Here is an 18,016-nt window from a genome sequence, read left to right on the forward strand (position 1 = left end):
TCATTTTCGAACTTTGAAGCAAAGAGTCAGAGATAATTGGCAAGAGAGGGAGACGAGGCAGCAGAGGGCTTTGCTACCCATGAAATCATCTCTCCTTCCCATGGCCGAACTGATCCTGCCCTGCCTCACCTTCTCCTCTGTGTGGCCCAGGCACTGTGCTGAGAATTACACTCCACGAGGCTTTCGAGGGCGGAGAGATTACCAATTAAGAAGTTCCGTTCTTTGGGGGAATACCTGGATAGGAAGGGGTTCGGCAAGAAAGGGATGATGGGGAGAAGATGGTGGTGGGGTACAAGTCCGTTTGTCCGTCTGCTAAGCATTTTTTGGTTTTTTGAATGTCTTGTGTTTAAGGGGGCGAGGTTAGGGGCGGGGCTTTCTGTGTGGGTGGGGGGACTGAGAGGTGAGGGTTTAAAATGAGACAACCCGGGCGCCCTAGGCGGTGAAACCGAGCTAGTCCGGGGAGCGAATAAACTGCAGTGAGGAGTGGCATTGCCACTGCTAACACGGGGGTGGAGGAACCCCCGAGTTCCAGCCACCCCCTTTTGGGCCAAGTCCTTTCACTGCACACAGTCCCAAGATCTCTGGCACTCTAACCCAGTCGGAGGGGCAGCAGGAGAGACAGCAGCTACTTTACCTTCCCTCCCCGTCAACGTATGGGAAGGGGGTCCGCTCCGACCGTCGACCCGTCATCTAAGGCTGCAGCCGCTGGCAGGCAAGCATCTTGACAAACGGAGCGGCGGCGGGAAGCTGCCAGGGCTCTCCCACTCCCCCTGCTGCCCACCCCCGACCCCGGATGGGCGTCCAGAAGACCCGCTCTGAAGCCATGCTGATGGGCACCGACCCTGCCATGCCTGGGGACGAAGATGGCCGAGTCGGGGTGAGCGAGGTGCAGGGCCGCTACTTCTACCAGCCCGAGCCTCGGGCCCCTCTGGACGCTGGAGTAGCTGACCGCGATTGCAGAGGCAGCTGCGATGGGGCAAACGGCGTCCCCTATCCGGGAGCTGCTATGGTGCCTGTGGGCGTACAGCCAGCTCCCAGCCCGGGCCGCTTCCTCTCCCCTTACTCTTTCCCCGCCCGTCCCCAGCCCCAGCCCGCGGGCTACGCAGGAAGCCCGGAGCCCTATGCGCTCACCTCGGGTGGCGAGGGCTTCCAGCCCCTCGACGGCTACTCTGGCGCTGCTGGAGCAGTGGGTGGGATCTATCCCCGGAGCAACCAGTTCTTCCCCAACCCCGAGGCGAATCTGGGCATCCGGGCCAGGGACCCCTGCAGCGGGACCGCTTTCTCCGGAAAATTGAAAGTGGTCCTCGGCAACCACTCCCTCTGGCTCAAGTTTTATAGGCAACAGACCGAAATGATCATTACCAAGCAGGGCCGGTAAGTGAGCGGCTGTGGGGCCGGACGCCTGGGTCCTCTAGGAGTTCGGGAACCACCACCGCATCTCCCCTTCTCAAGCGCCGTTCAAATTCACTAGTAGCTGAGGTTTCGTATGAAGCGCTTGGAGTCTCCTTTTTAGCGCTCGTTGTTTCGGGGAGTGTGTTGGCTCCCCGTAGAGGAGGCCTCTCTGGTTCGAGATCCCTGCCTCCCAGCTCCCCTCCTCGCTTAGCATCCCACCGACTCCCAAAAGAGTGTATGTCATTGAAGGGGAATGAGGTCTCAGAGAGCAGAGGGAGTGTTACATAGGCTCTGCAGGGTTGAAGCCTGGGGTAGAGGTGGGGATATTCTTTGCCTCGCTCCCCTTTTTTTTTGTAACGAGGAAAGTTTTCTACGGTGAAGGATATGAGGAACTGAGGCTCAGAGAAATTGCGACTGTGCATTCTTTTACCAAAATGCAGGCAGAGTAGACTTGATGGGGAGGGGGGAGGTGATTGGAGAAGTCAGGCTGGGAGCAGAGGGTGCTTTCACCCTTTCCTCGTCGCTCTCCCTCCTGTCCTTCAGCGGCTCTTGTTCAGAAGCCAGTTTTGATGGGGGCCTGGATTCGGTGACACAGATGCCCTCTCCAACTTTCCTTTCCGGTCTTGCTTTGAGATCATATGTCCTTGTATCTCTATGTGGGTTGATGGGGGAGGGGGGCAGAGATGGTGGGAAGGGGACAGAGATGTCCTTCAACCCTAAAGGGTAAGGGCAGGTAGTTGAAGTGGACCCAAGGATCCCTGAGCTTCTGAGGCTCATCTTACCCCTCTTCTGGGGTTAAGCTGCTAAAATGTTATTAATATCGCTTCTTTTTCCTTCCCTCTCCCCCCTCCCAACCTTGGAGATAACTGGGGAGTGAGTGGACTCTGCCTGTTGAGGGGCTGGGGAGTGGAAGAGGAGCATTTGGGGCAGAGGATGCTGCTTCCGGATAAAGGCCTCTAGCTGGGGGAAGAAAGAGAAACTTGTTACCTGTTGGTGATTGTTTAATAAGCAATCGTTTATCATGATTCTGTGTCACTTTCTGTTTGAACCATTGTGCATGTGCTAATTGAGCTTTTTTCTTTTGGGAAACTAGAATTCATATTAGATGTAATGAGATACATTCAGTTATTTATTAAGAGGCCTTCACTTTTCAGTTAGGTTCTTCAATTTTTGTCGGGCATTAAGCTGATTCCATTGAAGTCTTTGAGGCTAGGGTGGGGCATGGTTTGAAAAATTCTAAATGTCTTCGCTTTCTAGTTAAACTGACCATTTAATAAATGCTTACTAGATTGTAAGTGCTGTGCCAACTGATGGGGTGGTGATGGATACAAATAGAAAATATTAAGAGAGTAGCTGCTCGAAAGAAGTTTATGTTCTAATTCTTACCAAATCGTAGATAGGGATTAGAAGGTAACTAAAAATTTGGAGTCAGAGGAGCCGGATTTGAGTCCTTACCCTCTTCCCCTCTCCTCTGACCTCAGGCAAAACATTTGGGCCTCAGTTGCCTCATCTGTAAAATAAGGAAGTTGGAACAGAATTCTGAATTCCCATCTAGTACTAAATTTATGATCCTCATTTTGTAGATGAGGAAATTGGGGTTCAAATGGATGACATGACCTGCTCTGGTGGGAGGAGACATAGTTGAAAGATTTGACGAAGACTGTGACATTCTCTGACACTAGCAAGCCGCTTGCCTTAGTTTCCTCATCTATAAAAATAACCTTCTCTTCTAAGGTTGCCTTCCCCCATCTGCTTTTTTATATATCTTGTATATACCTAATTATTTACCAATTTTCTCCTCCATTAAAATGTAAGCACCTTGAGGATAGGGACTGTTTTGGCCTTCCTCTGCATCTCTTAGGAGCTTACTGACATAATGGAGATGATGCTATATAGTCCTAGTCAAGAAAGAGACTTCTAAATTGTAAATCACATTATAAACCTGAATGATTGTTGATGGCAGAGCCTAGACCAGAACCCAGATCTTTTCCAGTGATATCCTTTAATAGGTTGAGTCCAATGACTCAGGGGGTATTCCCATGACACTGTCATTCCTATCATTCTATTTCTGCAAACCTCTCAGCACAGATTCCTCCAAAGCCACCAGCCAATATAACATATCAGCACCTCCTTTCTTCTTTTTAAAAATCTCTTCCACCCTGAAGTAGAAGACTCTATCTTCTTATCCCTTAACTCTATGGTGATTCATCTATTTTCAAGTCCTAATCTTGCCCACCTTCCTGCCCCATACGTCAGTCTGGCTGGCCAGCATAGCTCTAGGTTCATGGGTGGAGAGGGCATGGTTCCGACTGGGGCTAGGGCCTCCTCTGTTAGAAAGTGGGGAAGATCACCGTTTTGCCACTAACTGGACATGTCCTTGGGCAAGTAACTCCCTACCTTTGGAATATTTTTTGTCCAAGAAATGAGAGGATTAAACTATATGATTTCTAAAGTCCTGTTCACTGCTAACATTCTGTAGTCTTTTGGATAGCTTAAGTTTCTTTAGGATGAAAATGTTTGTTGAATGGGATTTAGGGTGTACTTTTATTTTTTATGGTTAACTTTGACTATGTACATATTTTTGTTTACATTTCTGCCTGTGTGTTCTGTTCATTACTTCAGAACATTTCTGTTTTTAGTGGAAAGAACATAGATATAGATTAAATTTGCACCTCTGCCACATTACCTGCATGACCTTGGGCAAGTCTCTCCCCCCCTTTCTATTTCTCACCTGCAAATGAGGGGATTGGACTACATGAGTGCCTCTAACTCTGAAATCCAATAGCACCTCACCCCATCGATCAGGGATTGGTATTGAGTGGAGAAGAGACGGAATTGTGGTTGGTGTACTGCTGAGGGAGGAAGAAAATCATCAGAGAGGCCTCAATACCTCTATTTCTAAAAGAACAACTGTGTGTAGTGGAGAAGGTTGGGGTAGAATCAGGGCTGGTAGCTCCAATCTGCCAAGCCATAACAATGACTATAATTGGTGACAGCAGTGGCATAAATACATTTGTCTGAGGGTGTGTGTGTGAAAGACAGAAAGAGAGAAATCAACATTTGATGAGCCAGACAACTTTGTAGTCCTGGGAGATTCCCCACTATACTCTGACAGCCACACCCCTCCCCCCAATAGACACACACACACAGAGCCTGAGCACACTTGTAGGGCCCCCATTTCCCAGGAAGCTGATGTTTGTGACCATCTTTCAATGCCTTGAATTGACCAGGAACTGTTTGTCTAAGTATAGTTGAGGAAGAGGAAGGAGGGAAGCTTCTCATGCCCAAAGCTTCTAACCTTTGGTGGCTTAAATTACTTAGGGCTGGAAGGGGGCCTCTCTGAGATCAATGAAACAACTCTCTTATCTGAAAGATGAGGAAATATCTCATCCAAAGAAATGGAAGGAAGGTGGCAGGAGTTGTATGGGGAGTTTTGTCTGCCCTTTGTGGGGTCAACATCTGACATCCTCGTAGCTGAACCCTATTGCTTCTTTCTTGGTCATTAAGTTTTCAGTAGCAATCAGGGTAGCAATTAGAGCCTATTTGTGGGTCTCAGATGGTGATGGCTCTGGGGAACCAAGAGTAAAATGGATTTTTCTTATTGTCCATTCCATTCTCATCTTTCCCTATCCCTCCCAGGTCATTTTAAAATGTTTCTCTTGGAGATGGAGAAATGTCACTTTCTTTTTGGAAGAGAGGTTCATTTGGGAAACTGTTAACTGAAGCAGTGATCTGTCTCTCAGTAGAGAGTTGGTGGTAGAGATGGGATTGAAACCCTTCTCATACCCTCCATTGATCCTCCCAGGTACAACCCCTGAATGGGTGAATTCTTTTGGCCTCTAACATCTGGGCTCCAGCAGGCATCTCTGGACCCTTGTCTCTTTGGAATCTGCATTCCTAATTCCCATCAAATCCCTCCCCTAATTGTTCCTCATCATCCTCTGTGCCTCTGGGTGCTTGGAGGTGTTGGAGGGGGAGGACCCCTGGATCAGGCTTTCATAGATCAGAGTCTAGATCATCAGACCTAGGGCTCTAGATCTGCTTCACCTAGACAAGTAGATCCTTAACCTAAGAGCCTGGTGAACGGGGAATGGGAGGGGAGGGAAATGAAAGGTGTTTTAAGTATGGAAGTAAGTATCTCCAGCTTATGTGAGTGAGGCAGTACTTTGTATTTGGAAGTATTTGGAAAACACTTCATCTACAATGAAGAATGATTTTTTCCCCCTTAATATGTTCTCCTGATGGCTCGATGTTGTTCGATTGACTTGAAAGGAAGAGTCTATCATAGATTCTTATGCCAATGTTGGGAGTCAAAGGGTTAAATATTCTCCCTAGTATGGTAGGAGGTTAACATTTCTCACCTCCTGTTTACTCTACCCTTTCTTTTCCAAAGATTCCCAGGGCTTCTCCTTGGCCCTCTAGCTGCACACCAGGGCCAGGCTTAGAGTGGGGGTGGAAGGGGTTCTGCCTAAGGGAGCCTTTGAAACCTGGGGCAGGCGGAAAAGAAGCTTCCTGCACTTGCCCAGCCCATCTTTAGTTTCTCTTTTGCAGCATGTCTGTGTATGGGAGTGGGGCAGGAGATAGGACCAACACATGTACCAGGGTCCTGCCCCTTTGGTCACAGTTCCAGTAGTATACGGGAAAGAAGGGGAGTGTCTGGTGATGGTAGGGTGGGAGATTAGTGACTGGTTGTTTTTAGGTTCAGGTTTCCATATCTGAGGAAGAAGCATGTCTTTAGAGTTACATTATTCTTGGACTTGATGGAGATTACTGGCAACGGGGCTTCAAGATCTTCTATCTTTTGGGAAAGACCCCCTTGCTTATTGAGGTGGTCAGAATGGATGACTTAGCTGTCAGTGAGAGATGCGTGGTAGGTACCCCTTGGAAGATGGTGAGACAGCAACTAGGTTTTAAGTTTAAATGAAATTAAAGAGAAGGTTTGCATGAACCTATCTTTGTTTCCTCATCACTTACACAGCTCCTAGCACACAAGAAGTACTTAATAAAAACTTTTTTTTTGACTGATGGAAAAAAATAGCCCATGTCAAAATGGAAATTTAACACCTCTATCAAGGGAAGATTAATCTATCAACCAACAAACATTTATTAAGTTCTGTGTGCCCACGTGTTTAGCGCTAGAGAAATAAAGAACAATTTAAAATATTTTATACCTTGGGCAGAGCCCTGCCCAGCCCCAAGTACTCTGCAAGCCTGGAGGGATGTGAGTAACAGTTCTCTCTTCACAGACGGATGTTCCCTTTCCTGGCTTACACGATCCATGGCATGGACCCTGTTGCCCATTACCGAGTGTTTGTGGAAGTGGTGCTGGTTGATCAACACCACTGGCGTTATCAAAATGGCAAATGGGTTCAGTGTGGAAAGGCCGAGAACAACATGCCAGGTAGGGAGGGATTCACTGCGGGATTTGGGTCAATCAGCCAGTGGGATGTTTTTCTCTCTCTCTCGCTGAGGTTGGGGCGCCCTCTGGTGGCAGCAAATCTAATTAATGCCTTTGTTTCACCCATCCAACCCTTCGTTATTCAACCTTCCCTGTCCCTTCTTCCCAGTCCTCCTCCCCTCCCACTAACCTTTCCCATCAATTTCACTCTTCTCTTCTTGTCTTTTTTCCCACCTTTCACTTCCTGGGCCTGTCTATACTTATATCCCAATGCCAAATGATCCTGTAGCCCAGCCTCATAGAAACCATAGACGCCTCCTTCTACTCCTGCATCCCTCAATATACCTCTTTAGCATCAGGAATTCCCAAAATCCTACCCATAAGGGGTATATAACACCAATAGAATTACTCTCTCTACAGGGAATAGGTTATATATCCACCCAGACTCACCCAACACGGGGGCCCACTGGATGCGACAGGAAATATCATTTGGAAAACTCAAGCTGACTAACAATAAAGGAGCCTCCAATAATGTGACCCAGGTAAGATCCTCATTGTCTTCACCTCTCAATTCCTCCCAAGACCATGTAACCAAAACAAGAGCAAAGGAATATTGAAACTAGATTTGAAGAATTTTCTGGTGGTAGAAGAATAGGGAGTAGGATATTAGAACAGGTTATCAAGTAAGCATGAAGTTTCTTAGTTTCTTGTTTTAAAAACTAAATTTTATTTTAAAAAATTAACACTGGAAGGACTGGAATTTAAGAATACCTCAAAAGACCAAGCTGCATTAATTGATGCAGTGCATTTTTTTAACACATAAAGTGAAGGAAACAGAGATAGTAGGATGATTTTTTTTTTAATTTCCAAGTAAAATTATAGTATTTTTTGTGTCAACTGATGTACCTGGTCTAAGTATCTGTCCTTCCCATCGCCCTACTTCCCCTATAAAATATTTTTTTTAAGCTAAACAACCAATATGTATAGTTAAGCAAAACACATTCCTATATTGACCATATCTAAAAATTCATTTCTCACTCTACATAAATAGTCTAGTACCTCTCTTCTCAAAAAGTGGGCAGCTATCTAAGTCATTGGCCCTTTGGAAATCTGCTTGATCATTGCATTGATCAGAGTTCTTAAGTCTTTCAAAATTTATATTTGTTTTTACAATATTGTTTTGTAATATAAATTGTTCTATTTCTGTTCACTTCACTCTACATCAGTTCAAAATCAGGTTCAAGTGATACCTGCCCCCTACTCCTGCCTCATTTATCCAGTCTTCTATTTATGGGCCACCCTTCCCCCAAATTATGTGAGATACCAAATACCTCCTCTCACTCTCCCCCTTTTAAAATTTTCTTTCTCTTCTTTCCTTTTCTCCTTTTAAGATAATCAAAACAACCAAAATAATTCCATGGCCCTGCATCTTATTTGACTCTTTCTAATTGACTTCATAGTTCTTAAAGGGTACTTGTATCATTCCCCCCCTTCCCAATTAGAATGCAAACACTTTATCCTTATGAAGTCTTTTCCGGTTACTTGGTTGTATTATCCTTTTTTGTGTTTCTCTTTACTCCCCTGATTACATTTCAAAGTTTCTACTCAGCTTCTGTCTTTTCATTAGGAATACTTATAAGTCTATTTTATTTAAAGGTCTACTGCCACCCTTCCCAGCCCCCAGTAGAATTATTTTAAGTTTTACTGGTTAAGTTTCTTCTTGATTGAAAGCCTACAGTTTTTACTTTTTGGAATATCAGACTTAGTATTTTCAGCTCCTTTATGGTGGTAGCTAGTAAATCTTGGGTGATCTGACTGTGGCTCCTTGGTATTTAAATTCTTTCTTTCTGGCATCTTGGGGTAGTTTTTCTTTGACCTGGAGGCCTTGCACTTTAGTTCTTGTGTTACTGTGAATTTTCATTCTTTAATTTCTTTCAGAAGTTGACTAGTGAACTCTTTCTATCTTCACTTTGCGCTCTGGTACTAAGGGATATGGGCAGTAATTATTTTTTCATGATTTTTTGGGAGTATGATACACATATCTGTCAGATCTATGGATAGGGTAAGAGTATATGACCAAACAAGAGACAGAAGTTCACAGAAAGCAAAATTGATAATTTTAGTTATGTAATTTTTTAAAAATTTGCACAAACAAAACCAATGCATCTAAAATGAGAAGAAAAGCAGGAAACCAGAGGGGAAAAAACTTTTACAGCAAGCCTCTGACAAAGGTTTCATTTCTAAAACATACAATGAACTGAGTCAAATATACAGGAATAAGAGTAATTTCCCAATAGTTAAATGGTCATAGGACATGAATAGCTGGTTTTCAGAGGAAGAAATAAAAACTGTCAATAGCCATAGAAAAATATGCTCCAAATCACAAGTAATTAGAGAAATGCAAATAAAACAATTCTGTGATAGCACCTTGCTCACATAAAATTGGTCAAGATGACAAAAAAATGACAAATACTAGAGGGGATGTGGGAAAATAGGTATCCTGCTGCACTGTTGTTGGAGTTCTGAACTAGTCCAACTGTTCTGGAAAGCAATTTAGAGCTATGCCCCGAAAACTATTAAATTATACATACCCTTTGACCCAGAGATACCACTGCTAGAGTTATACTCTAAAGAGATCAAATAAAGAGGAAAAGAATTCATATGTAGAAAACTATTTACAGCTGTTCTGTTTGTGGTAACAAAGGAATAAAGACTGAGGGGATGCCCATCAATTGGGAAATGGCTGAACAAGTTACAGAAATGATGAAGGGGATGGTTTCAGAAAAATCTGGGAGAACTAGTATGAACTGATGCAGAATGAAGTGAGCAGAATGAAAAGAACAATTTGCATAGTAATAGTAATTTTGTAAAGATAATCCACTTTGAACAACCTAGTAACTCTGATCAACACAGTGACCCACCACAATTCCAAAGGACTCATGATGAAACATGCTGTCCACCTCTAAAAAAAGAAATGATGGACTCACAGTGCAGATTGAAGCATATTTTCTTCTATTTCTTTCTTTTCCTAGTCTTTTTCTTTTAAGGAGGGGAGACATGACTAATGCAAAAATTTGTTTTACATATTTATACATATTTGTAACGGGTTTTATTTTTCTTGCCTTCTCAGTGGGGAAAAGGAGGGAAAGGGAGAGAATTTGGAACTGAAAATAAAATAAAATTTAATTTAAACAAAAGAAATATCCAGGCTCATTTGTTTATTTATTTATCTATTTATCTGTCTATTTATTTATTGGTCATAGCTTTCAGGTAGCTCAATGATTCTTAAATTATCTTCCTTTGATTTTTTTTTAGGTCAATTGTTTTTAATAGGAGAGCCCTTATGCTTTCTTCTATTCCCCCCACCCCACTAGACTTTGTTTTAATATTTCTTGTTGTCTTATGGAGTCATTGGCTTCTATTTGGTCCATTCTAACTTTAAGGGAGTCTGTTAGTAAGGTAAAGTTTTGTATTGATTGTACCAAGCTACCAATTCTCTTTCCTAGTCTCTCTTCTATGGTAGGATTCAGCAAATGTTTGCTCTAAAGGTCCAGATAGTAAATATTTTAGGCTTTGTGGACCAAGAGGGAAAATTGAGGATATTATATAATAATATTAATTATTATTATGTAATAATAACACCTCAACTATGAAGTAATGAAAGAAAAACACATTTTCTCAATTTTATTATTGATGAAATTAAAAATATAATAAGAATAATTGATTACTTTTTTGTAATTCAAGTCTCCTAGTGAGAAGAGTGAAATTGGGAAGATAACATTTTACTTACTTAGGGTTCAAAGTTAGTGATCTCTATCATTGAAACAGATTGCAAATATTCATCTGTTAATGCTGATCTGTAATGAGATTTCACACATTTCATCTTTGAAATTGTCTTTTCACACAGATAAGTACTGCCAAATACTGATATCAGCCTACAAGGATATGATTTTAATTGAGACAAAAGACTCAAGTGTATATTTTCTGGACATGTTTCTTTGACTACTACAATTAGATACAATTTAATTAACTCACCATAGGTAAATGGCTAACAAATGAATCAATCAGAAACAACTGTAATTGTAGCCTCATTTTAATTTTTTTTATTTTTGACAAGAAATTCTACTATGATGAGATATTTCATTTAAAATTTTCTAATTTTTCTAACTATTGCTTTTCTGTGAATTGGTAATATTGTGAAGAATGCTTAGTCGAGTCATGTATATTACAATATAACATATATTACATTCTTTTAGCTCAGATATAGTGTCCTGGCATAATAAACACAACGCTTTGCCACCTAATTCAATAACAAAAAAATCCACACTCCACAATACTTTAAAAGTACATTTTTTGAAGTCTACTTTTCTCTTCTTTTTTTTCAGGTTTTTTTTTTAAACTTCAAATAAATTTATTTATTTATTTTTAATTTTCAATATTCACTTCCATAAGATTTTGAGTTCCAAATTTCCTCCCCATCTCTCTCCTCCCCCACCCCAAGACAGTGTATAAATTGATATATGTTCAACATATGCATTCGTATTAAACCTATTTTCTCATTAGTCATGTTGTAAAGAATTAGAATCAAGGGAAGAAACCATGAGAAAGAAGAAGCAAAAAAAAAAGAGAGAGAAAGAGAATAATATGCTTTGATCTGCATTCAGACTCCATGGTTCTTTTTCTGAATGTGGACAGTGTTTTCCATCATGAATCTTTTGGAATTGACTTAGAGCTAAGTCATTGCTAAGAAGAGATAAATCTCAAAGTCAGTCATCACACATTGTGGCTGTTACTCTGTACAAAGTTCTCCTGGTTCTGCTCTCTTCACTCAGCATCAGTTCATATAAGTCTTTCCAGGTTTTTCTGAAGTCTGCCTGCTCATCATTTCTTTTCTTTTTAATTTTTTTGCTCATCATTTCTTATAGCACAATAGTATTCCATTGCATTCATATACCACAACTTCCACTCTTTTTTAAAATTTCTTTTGATTTATCAACAATCACTTCCATATGCTTTTGAGTTTAAAATTTTTCTTCCCCTCCCTCCTTCCCTCTCTCCCCAAGATGGCACACAATCTGATATAGACTATACATATACATTCCTATTAAACATATTTTCACATTAGTTATGCTGTAAGAAAGAATTAGAACCAATAGGAGGAACAACCAGAAAAAGGAAACAAACTCAACAGAAGAAAAAAAAAATAACAAATAGTGTACTTCGATCTGCATTCAAACTCCATGGTTCTTTCTTTGGATGTGGATAGTATTTTCCATCATGAGGCCTTTGGAGATGTCTTAGATCCTTGTATTGCTGGGAAGGGTTAAGTTTATCAATTTTGGTCATCGAACAATGTGGATATTATTGTGTACAATGGTCTCTTGGTCCTGCTCATTTCACTCAGCATTGGACCTTACAAGTCTTTCCAGGTTTTTCTGAAGTCAACCTGTTCATCATTTCTTACAGCACAATAGTATTCCATTACATTCATATGCCACAACTTGCTCAGCCATTCCCCAATTGATGGGCATCCTCTCAATTTCCAGTTCTTTGCCACCACAAAAAGAGCTGCTATAAATATTTTTGTACATGTGGGTCCTTTTCCCATTTGTATGATCTCTTTGGGATATAGCCCTAGAAGTGCTATTGCTGGGTCAAAAAGGGTATGCACATTTCTATAGCCCTTTGGGTATAGTTCCAAATTGCTCTCCAAAATGGTTGGATCATTTCACAACTCCACCAACAATGCATTCCATTTTTCTATTCTTAACATGACAGGTATGCATTGGTAATTAAAAACAAAAAATGTCATGGTATGGAGATGTGTATGGCATTCTAAACACTGTCAAGTTATAATTGTTGCGGTTGAGTCATTTCAGTCTTGTCTGACTCTCTGTGACCCCATTTGGGGTTTTCTTGGCATAGATATTGGAGTGGTTTGATATTTACTTCTGCAGCTCATTTTAAGATGACGAAACCTAAGCCGACAGGCTTAAGAGGCTTGCCAAAGGTCACATAGCTACTAAGTGTCTGAGGCTGGATTTGATCTTCGGGCCTCCTAATTCCAGGGCAAGTACTCTATCCACTGTGCCATCTAGCTGCCCCCAAGTTATGGCTGCATCACTGATATTTGTGGCATACCACGCATGTACAGTCTCAATTGTAACGTCTCAACTTTGAAGCACAAAACAACCATAGGCAAAATAAAAATGAATGAGACTGTGTTCTAGTAAAACTATTTATGGACACTGTGATTTGAATTTCATGTAATTTTCATGTCATGAAATATTTTCCTTTTGATTTTTTTAAAAAACCATTTAAAGATGTAAAAACTATTCTTAGCTCACAGGCCATTAAAAAAATAAAAAAGGCAGCAGGCTAAATTTTCCATGGGCCAGAGTTTACATTCATTTCTTTTTTTTTTTTCCTTTTTGGTGAGGCAATCAGTGTTAAATGACTTGCTCAGGGTCACACAGCTAGTAAGTGTCAAAGACTGGATTTGAACTCCTGAGTCTTCCTGACTCCAAGGCCAGAGCTCTATCTACTGACCACCTAGCTACCCCACATTCATTTCTTTTCTGATTCTTTCCTATATTGTTTTCATTTATGTATAATACCATTTTAAACTCATTAAAAAAAAACTCTTCCATACATACTTCTAGAAATTCTAATTGATTTGATGGGCAAGCTGCATTTTTCTTTCAGGTTTTACTTCTTCTGAGTTCATGTCTTGGACATCTCTAACATCATGATGGCTCTTTAACTTCTTTGCTTAATTATTCTTCTAGTGATCTGCTCTGGGCAATCTGACATTGCTCATCCTTCTGGGATTTCTTTTGGTGCTGAATCTATTATCCCACTCCCCTTGGGAGACCCTGCTTTCTTTGGGGGGGGATGGAGGAGAACTGAGTCAGTGATCTGCTCCGGGTCCCCCCATCGTGGGGGCTCTTGGTACCGAGTCCAGATTCCTTGCCCTTCTGGGAGATTCCTAGCTATTGGTCTGGGCCCAGAGCTGACTCTGAGATTACCTCTGAGAGACCCTGCCCCACTGGGCACTGGATCTGTGCTTCTGGCCTCCAGCTGTTGGCCTGGCTCTGGGCCTGGGGTTGAGTCTTTGACCAGTTTGGGGAATCTTCAGACTTCAGGCCTCGCTCAGTGCTCTGGGCTCTGCGTGTGTTCTCCAAGCCCCAGCTAGTGGTCTGAGCTAAGGGCTGAGTACATAGTTTGCTCTGGGATTCCCTAGATCAGAGAGTTGGGCACTCAGTCTTCACTCCTCTTCCACAGTTCTTACTCTGGTTACCTGCCTTATAGGCTGAATTTGTGATATGGGGCTGGAAAGAAAGCCTATTGTAATTTCTCATTCAGTTTCTCGTTCACTACTGGGTCTGGTGTTTTTTTACTTTCATTTTCATTTCGTTTTTCACTTTCAATGAATTTCCATTCATTCATTCATTTTCATTGCTTCATTCAATGTAGTTGTGGGGAGAACTGGAATGTACTACTTCTTCATACTCCACTACCTTGGCTTCATACCCTAGGATGGGGTAGGAGGTGGTTCCTTCCTAGTCTAAAGAAGGGTCCTCTTATTTTCTAGGGAGCTTGGAGAAAAGAGATCTCAGATGACATGAGGTCCTTCTTCACCTTCCCAGTCACTACTGGTAGAGGCCAGATAGGTTGGGGGGGTGGGCGAGGGAAGATGGGCTGCCCTTCTTGCCTTATTTCTTGTGTCTTCTGTTATAGATGATCGTATTGCAATCTCTCCATAAATACCAACCAAGGCTTCATGTCGAAGAGGTGAGAGATGGAGACCATGAGGCACCAGGTCCCTCCTCCTTGACTCACATCTTTACCTTCCCAGAAACAGAGTTTATTGCAGTGACTGCATATCAGAACTCTGAGGTAAGGGACGAGCTACTGGGACATCAAGACTGGATGGAGGAAGAGAGAGGGAGGGAATCAGTTAGCCAGTCGTTTACAAAGTGCAGATTGTGTGCTAGGCACAAGGGTTACAGAGACAAAAGTGAGACAATTCCTGCCCTGAAGAAGCTTAGATTCTAAAGGGGAAAACAAAAAAGTGAAGGGGAGTATTGACCAGGGAATGTTTTATTCTAGGCCAGGGATTCCTAACTTTTTGTCTCATGGACCCACTTGCCAGTCTGGTGAAATCTATGGTTGGTTTGTTTGTTTTTTAAAATTAAATTAAAGCTGTAATTTTTTCCCCATTTGAGTTCAAGGATCCCCTGAAATCCAGGTTAAGAACTTTTGATCTAGGCAGTCACAGATGTTGTGAATGGAAAAGTCATAGAACAATAGATTGTGGTGTTCTTTCCAGTAAAAGTGACCAGATTAATTTTTGTTTCCAATGGGGCGATCCAGGGAGAGGTGATAAAGAATACGATAGACTTCACCCTGTAGTGGGGCATGTGATAAAATACCCACAATGGGTAATTGATGGTTAAGAGGCACTGGTTAATAACTAGACTGAATAGTGAAACATGGTCTCAGACTGCTCAGGTGGTGTGGTTTGAAGAAGGTTTTAAATTCATCCACAAATCAGAACAGCTTAATCCCCAGGAAGAAGGCCCAAAACCAATTAGATTAATTCCTTGGGGAGGGAGAATTACTTTTGGAGTAACAATGTTCCTGGAGGGGAGCAAATGGAAACAGAGAAGATGGTAAGAGGTCGCATTTACCCTTGTAGATGACCTGGAATAGTTAAAATGTTCTCCCCCCTCACACTTCCCCTTTCCCCACTTTACAGAGGAAGAAACTGAGGTGACTTCTCCAAAGTCACTCAATGCAAAAATGAAGGTCAGATATCTTGTGTTCCCAGAGAGAACGCCGGGCACTCACTGGCTTTCATTTCCTTTATCTCTAGATCACACAGCTAAAAATCGACAATAATCCCTTTGCCAAAGGCTTTAGAGAAAGCTTGGATACGTAAGTGCTGGTGGGGCTCATAAGCTCCTTTTTGTGTCTCCCCTTCTTTGCCCACCAGGCCCCAAGTGTTAGGGGTGGTGCTCACTCAGTCTTCTCCTCTCTGTTCCCTTATCCCAGGATTCTTTGTGCTGGGGCTGGTGATAGAGAAGGAGAAAATTAGTTAGATAAGAAACAGACCCGGGACTCTGAACTGAGGGTGAGGGAGGTAGAATTCTGGGTAACCCTATATCCTTTAGTTATACCCTTTCCCCCTCCCTTCCTTTCTCCTCAAGGTTCCTTACAGCTGTGGATACCAGTGCCACCACTTCCCCTGAACCAGTGGCTGGCTACCCTCTACTGGCTAGGAGCCGGTACTTACCAAGCCAGTACCCTTCACCCAATCCCTTTTACGCTGAGCCACATCAAGGTCAATCCAAGGATGGAGTACCCCTTTCTTCCTGGCTCTTTACACAGGCGCCCCAGCCACCATTGGACTATGCTTATGATCCTTCTTATAGTAGCAGTAAGATCCTCTCCTTGGGCATGAACGGCATGAAGCCTGGACTTCTGCCCTCCGCTTCTCCACCCACCATGCCTTACTACCCCAGCCAGGAGGCTCTGGTCCCTCTAGGAGACTGGTCAACTTCCCCCTCGTATAACCCCAAAGTCAACAATGGGGGCTGGCTCCGATCTGTGCCCCCGATGCCCATGGACCCTGTTATTGGGGCCCAGGAAGAGAAGAGGCCTGAGGAGGAAATCTGGACTGATACTCCCAAGTCAGATTCTAATGACTCAGGACTGGGCGAAGGAGACTCTAAGAGAAGACGTGTGTCTCCTTATGATTCAGGCAAGGGGGACTCCTCACCTGCCCATGGCCCCTCTGAGGGTTCCCCTTTTAAGAAAGAGCAGCCACTTGGAGACCAAGTATATTTTTTTAACTAAGAGGAGGAGCGGTGCCTTTGGCTCTTGATGGAACAGGAGGTAGGGACATGCTTCAGGCCCAGAAAAATAGACACGATGTTGTATGGGTACATTCAAGCTGACCCCACCTCTCCTTGATGGTGTCTCCCCAAAGTAGAAGGCCTAGCTTGGGAGAATGCTTAAAACAGGACCTAAAAGTCTATTTTCTCTTGATCCTCATGTCTGCTCCCCAAAAGTCAATAGAAGGAATGGTGTCTGTGTCCTTCATAAGCCTCCCTGACCACAGCCATCTTTCCCTGGTGCTGCAGCCGAGTGTTTACTGGAGAACATGAAGGAAGAGTTCTGCTCATTTTTGATGTATGTCTTTGTGTGTGGGTGCTGAGGGGAGGGGAAAGAGGGGAAATAGACTCTCTCCTGTTCCTTATGGTGCCTAGCTCATTTTTTACTTAACCTTTGAAAAAACACCTTTATCCTCTAAAAAAAAAAAAAGGATGTGAGCAGGTGATCAGACTTAGGGAGAGATCCCAGTATCCTTAAATAAGGTCTGGGTGTCTTCCTTCCTAGAGAGATGGACATCCTGGAATAGTTGGAATTGAAGGTGAGGGTGGAGGCAAGGTTGGTTTCACAATTAGATTTTAGAAAAACATGTGGGGTTTTTTTAGATGCTATTTATTGTCCATGATATAGGATGCCAGTATCTTTGGTTTATTTCTTTTAAATAAACTTGGAAAATGCTACTTGTCTCAGTGTGAAGGGGATTGAGGGTGAGGTGGGTGAAGGGTACTAATCATCCAATTTAATCAATCCTAGGATCCCATGAAGGAAAGCCAAGCCCAGCCCAGGGAGAAGGCATCCCCTTGGGATATGTGATACATCAGAGCAGGGATCAGGTCTCTGACTTCCCAACCTCCAGATTCTCTCTCTCTCTCTTTCTCTCACTTTTTCTCCCCCCCCCCCTTCTCATTCTTAAGGGAGCCTTATAAGCTGTCTCATTTCTGGAAAGGGACCAGAGAATCGGGCTGACCATATATTCTTTTTCTTGCCTTCATTGTTTAGTAATACTGCTTGAATAAGTGGGAGCCAAGTCTGATATAAAGCAGAGCTGTGATTTCTGTCTCAGAAGCAATGAGTGCTAGAAGGAAGGATACCTCTAAACTTTCCTCCCACCCTGCTCATGACTCGAAGGTCCAGGAGGTAGGAGGGTCATGGTATAAAACTATTCAGCACGTGTTTTCTAAAACTGGAGTGAGGTTTCCAGATCACATAATGAACTGGATGGAACACTAGACCTTTTCTTAGATTCTTACAACCCCTCAAACTCTTCTAAGATAGGAATTATGCACAGGAGATAAAGCCATTTTGGTTCTGTCCATGGTCTAGGGCACC

At 42.7% G+C, this 18,016-nt stretch overlaps 1 protein-coding gene across 1 annotated transcript; it reads left to right on the forward strand.

Annotated features, from left to right (window-relative positions):
* Positions 1-451: 451 nt before the first annotated feature.
* LOC114051162 (T-box transcription factor TBX21-like) lies at positions 452-17,154 on the forward strand. The gene is made up of 6 exons (XM_027873371.1): positions 452-1,374; positions 6,639-6,793; positions 7,211-7,332; positions 14,531-14,689; positions 15,669-15,730; positions 16,003-17,154. The coding sequence occupies exons 1-6, from the start codon at positions 794-796 to the stop codon at positions 16,649-16,651; spliced, it is 1,728 nt and encodes a 575-aa protein (XP_027729172.1). The 5' UTR covers positions 452-793; the 3' UTR covers positions 16,652-17,154.
* The last annotated feature ends 862 nt before the right edge of the window (positions 17,155-18,016 follow it).

This window comes from Vombatus ursinus, unplaced genomic scaffold (genome assembly GCF_900497805.2).
Source record: "Vombatus ursinus unplaced genomic scaffold, bare-nosed wombat genome assembly UNPS02014801.1, whole genome shotgun sequence".
NCBI lineage: Eukaryota > Metazoa > Chordata > Mammalia > Diprotodontia > Vombatidae > Vombatus > Vombatus ursinus.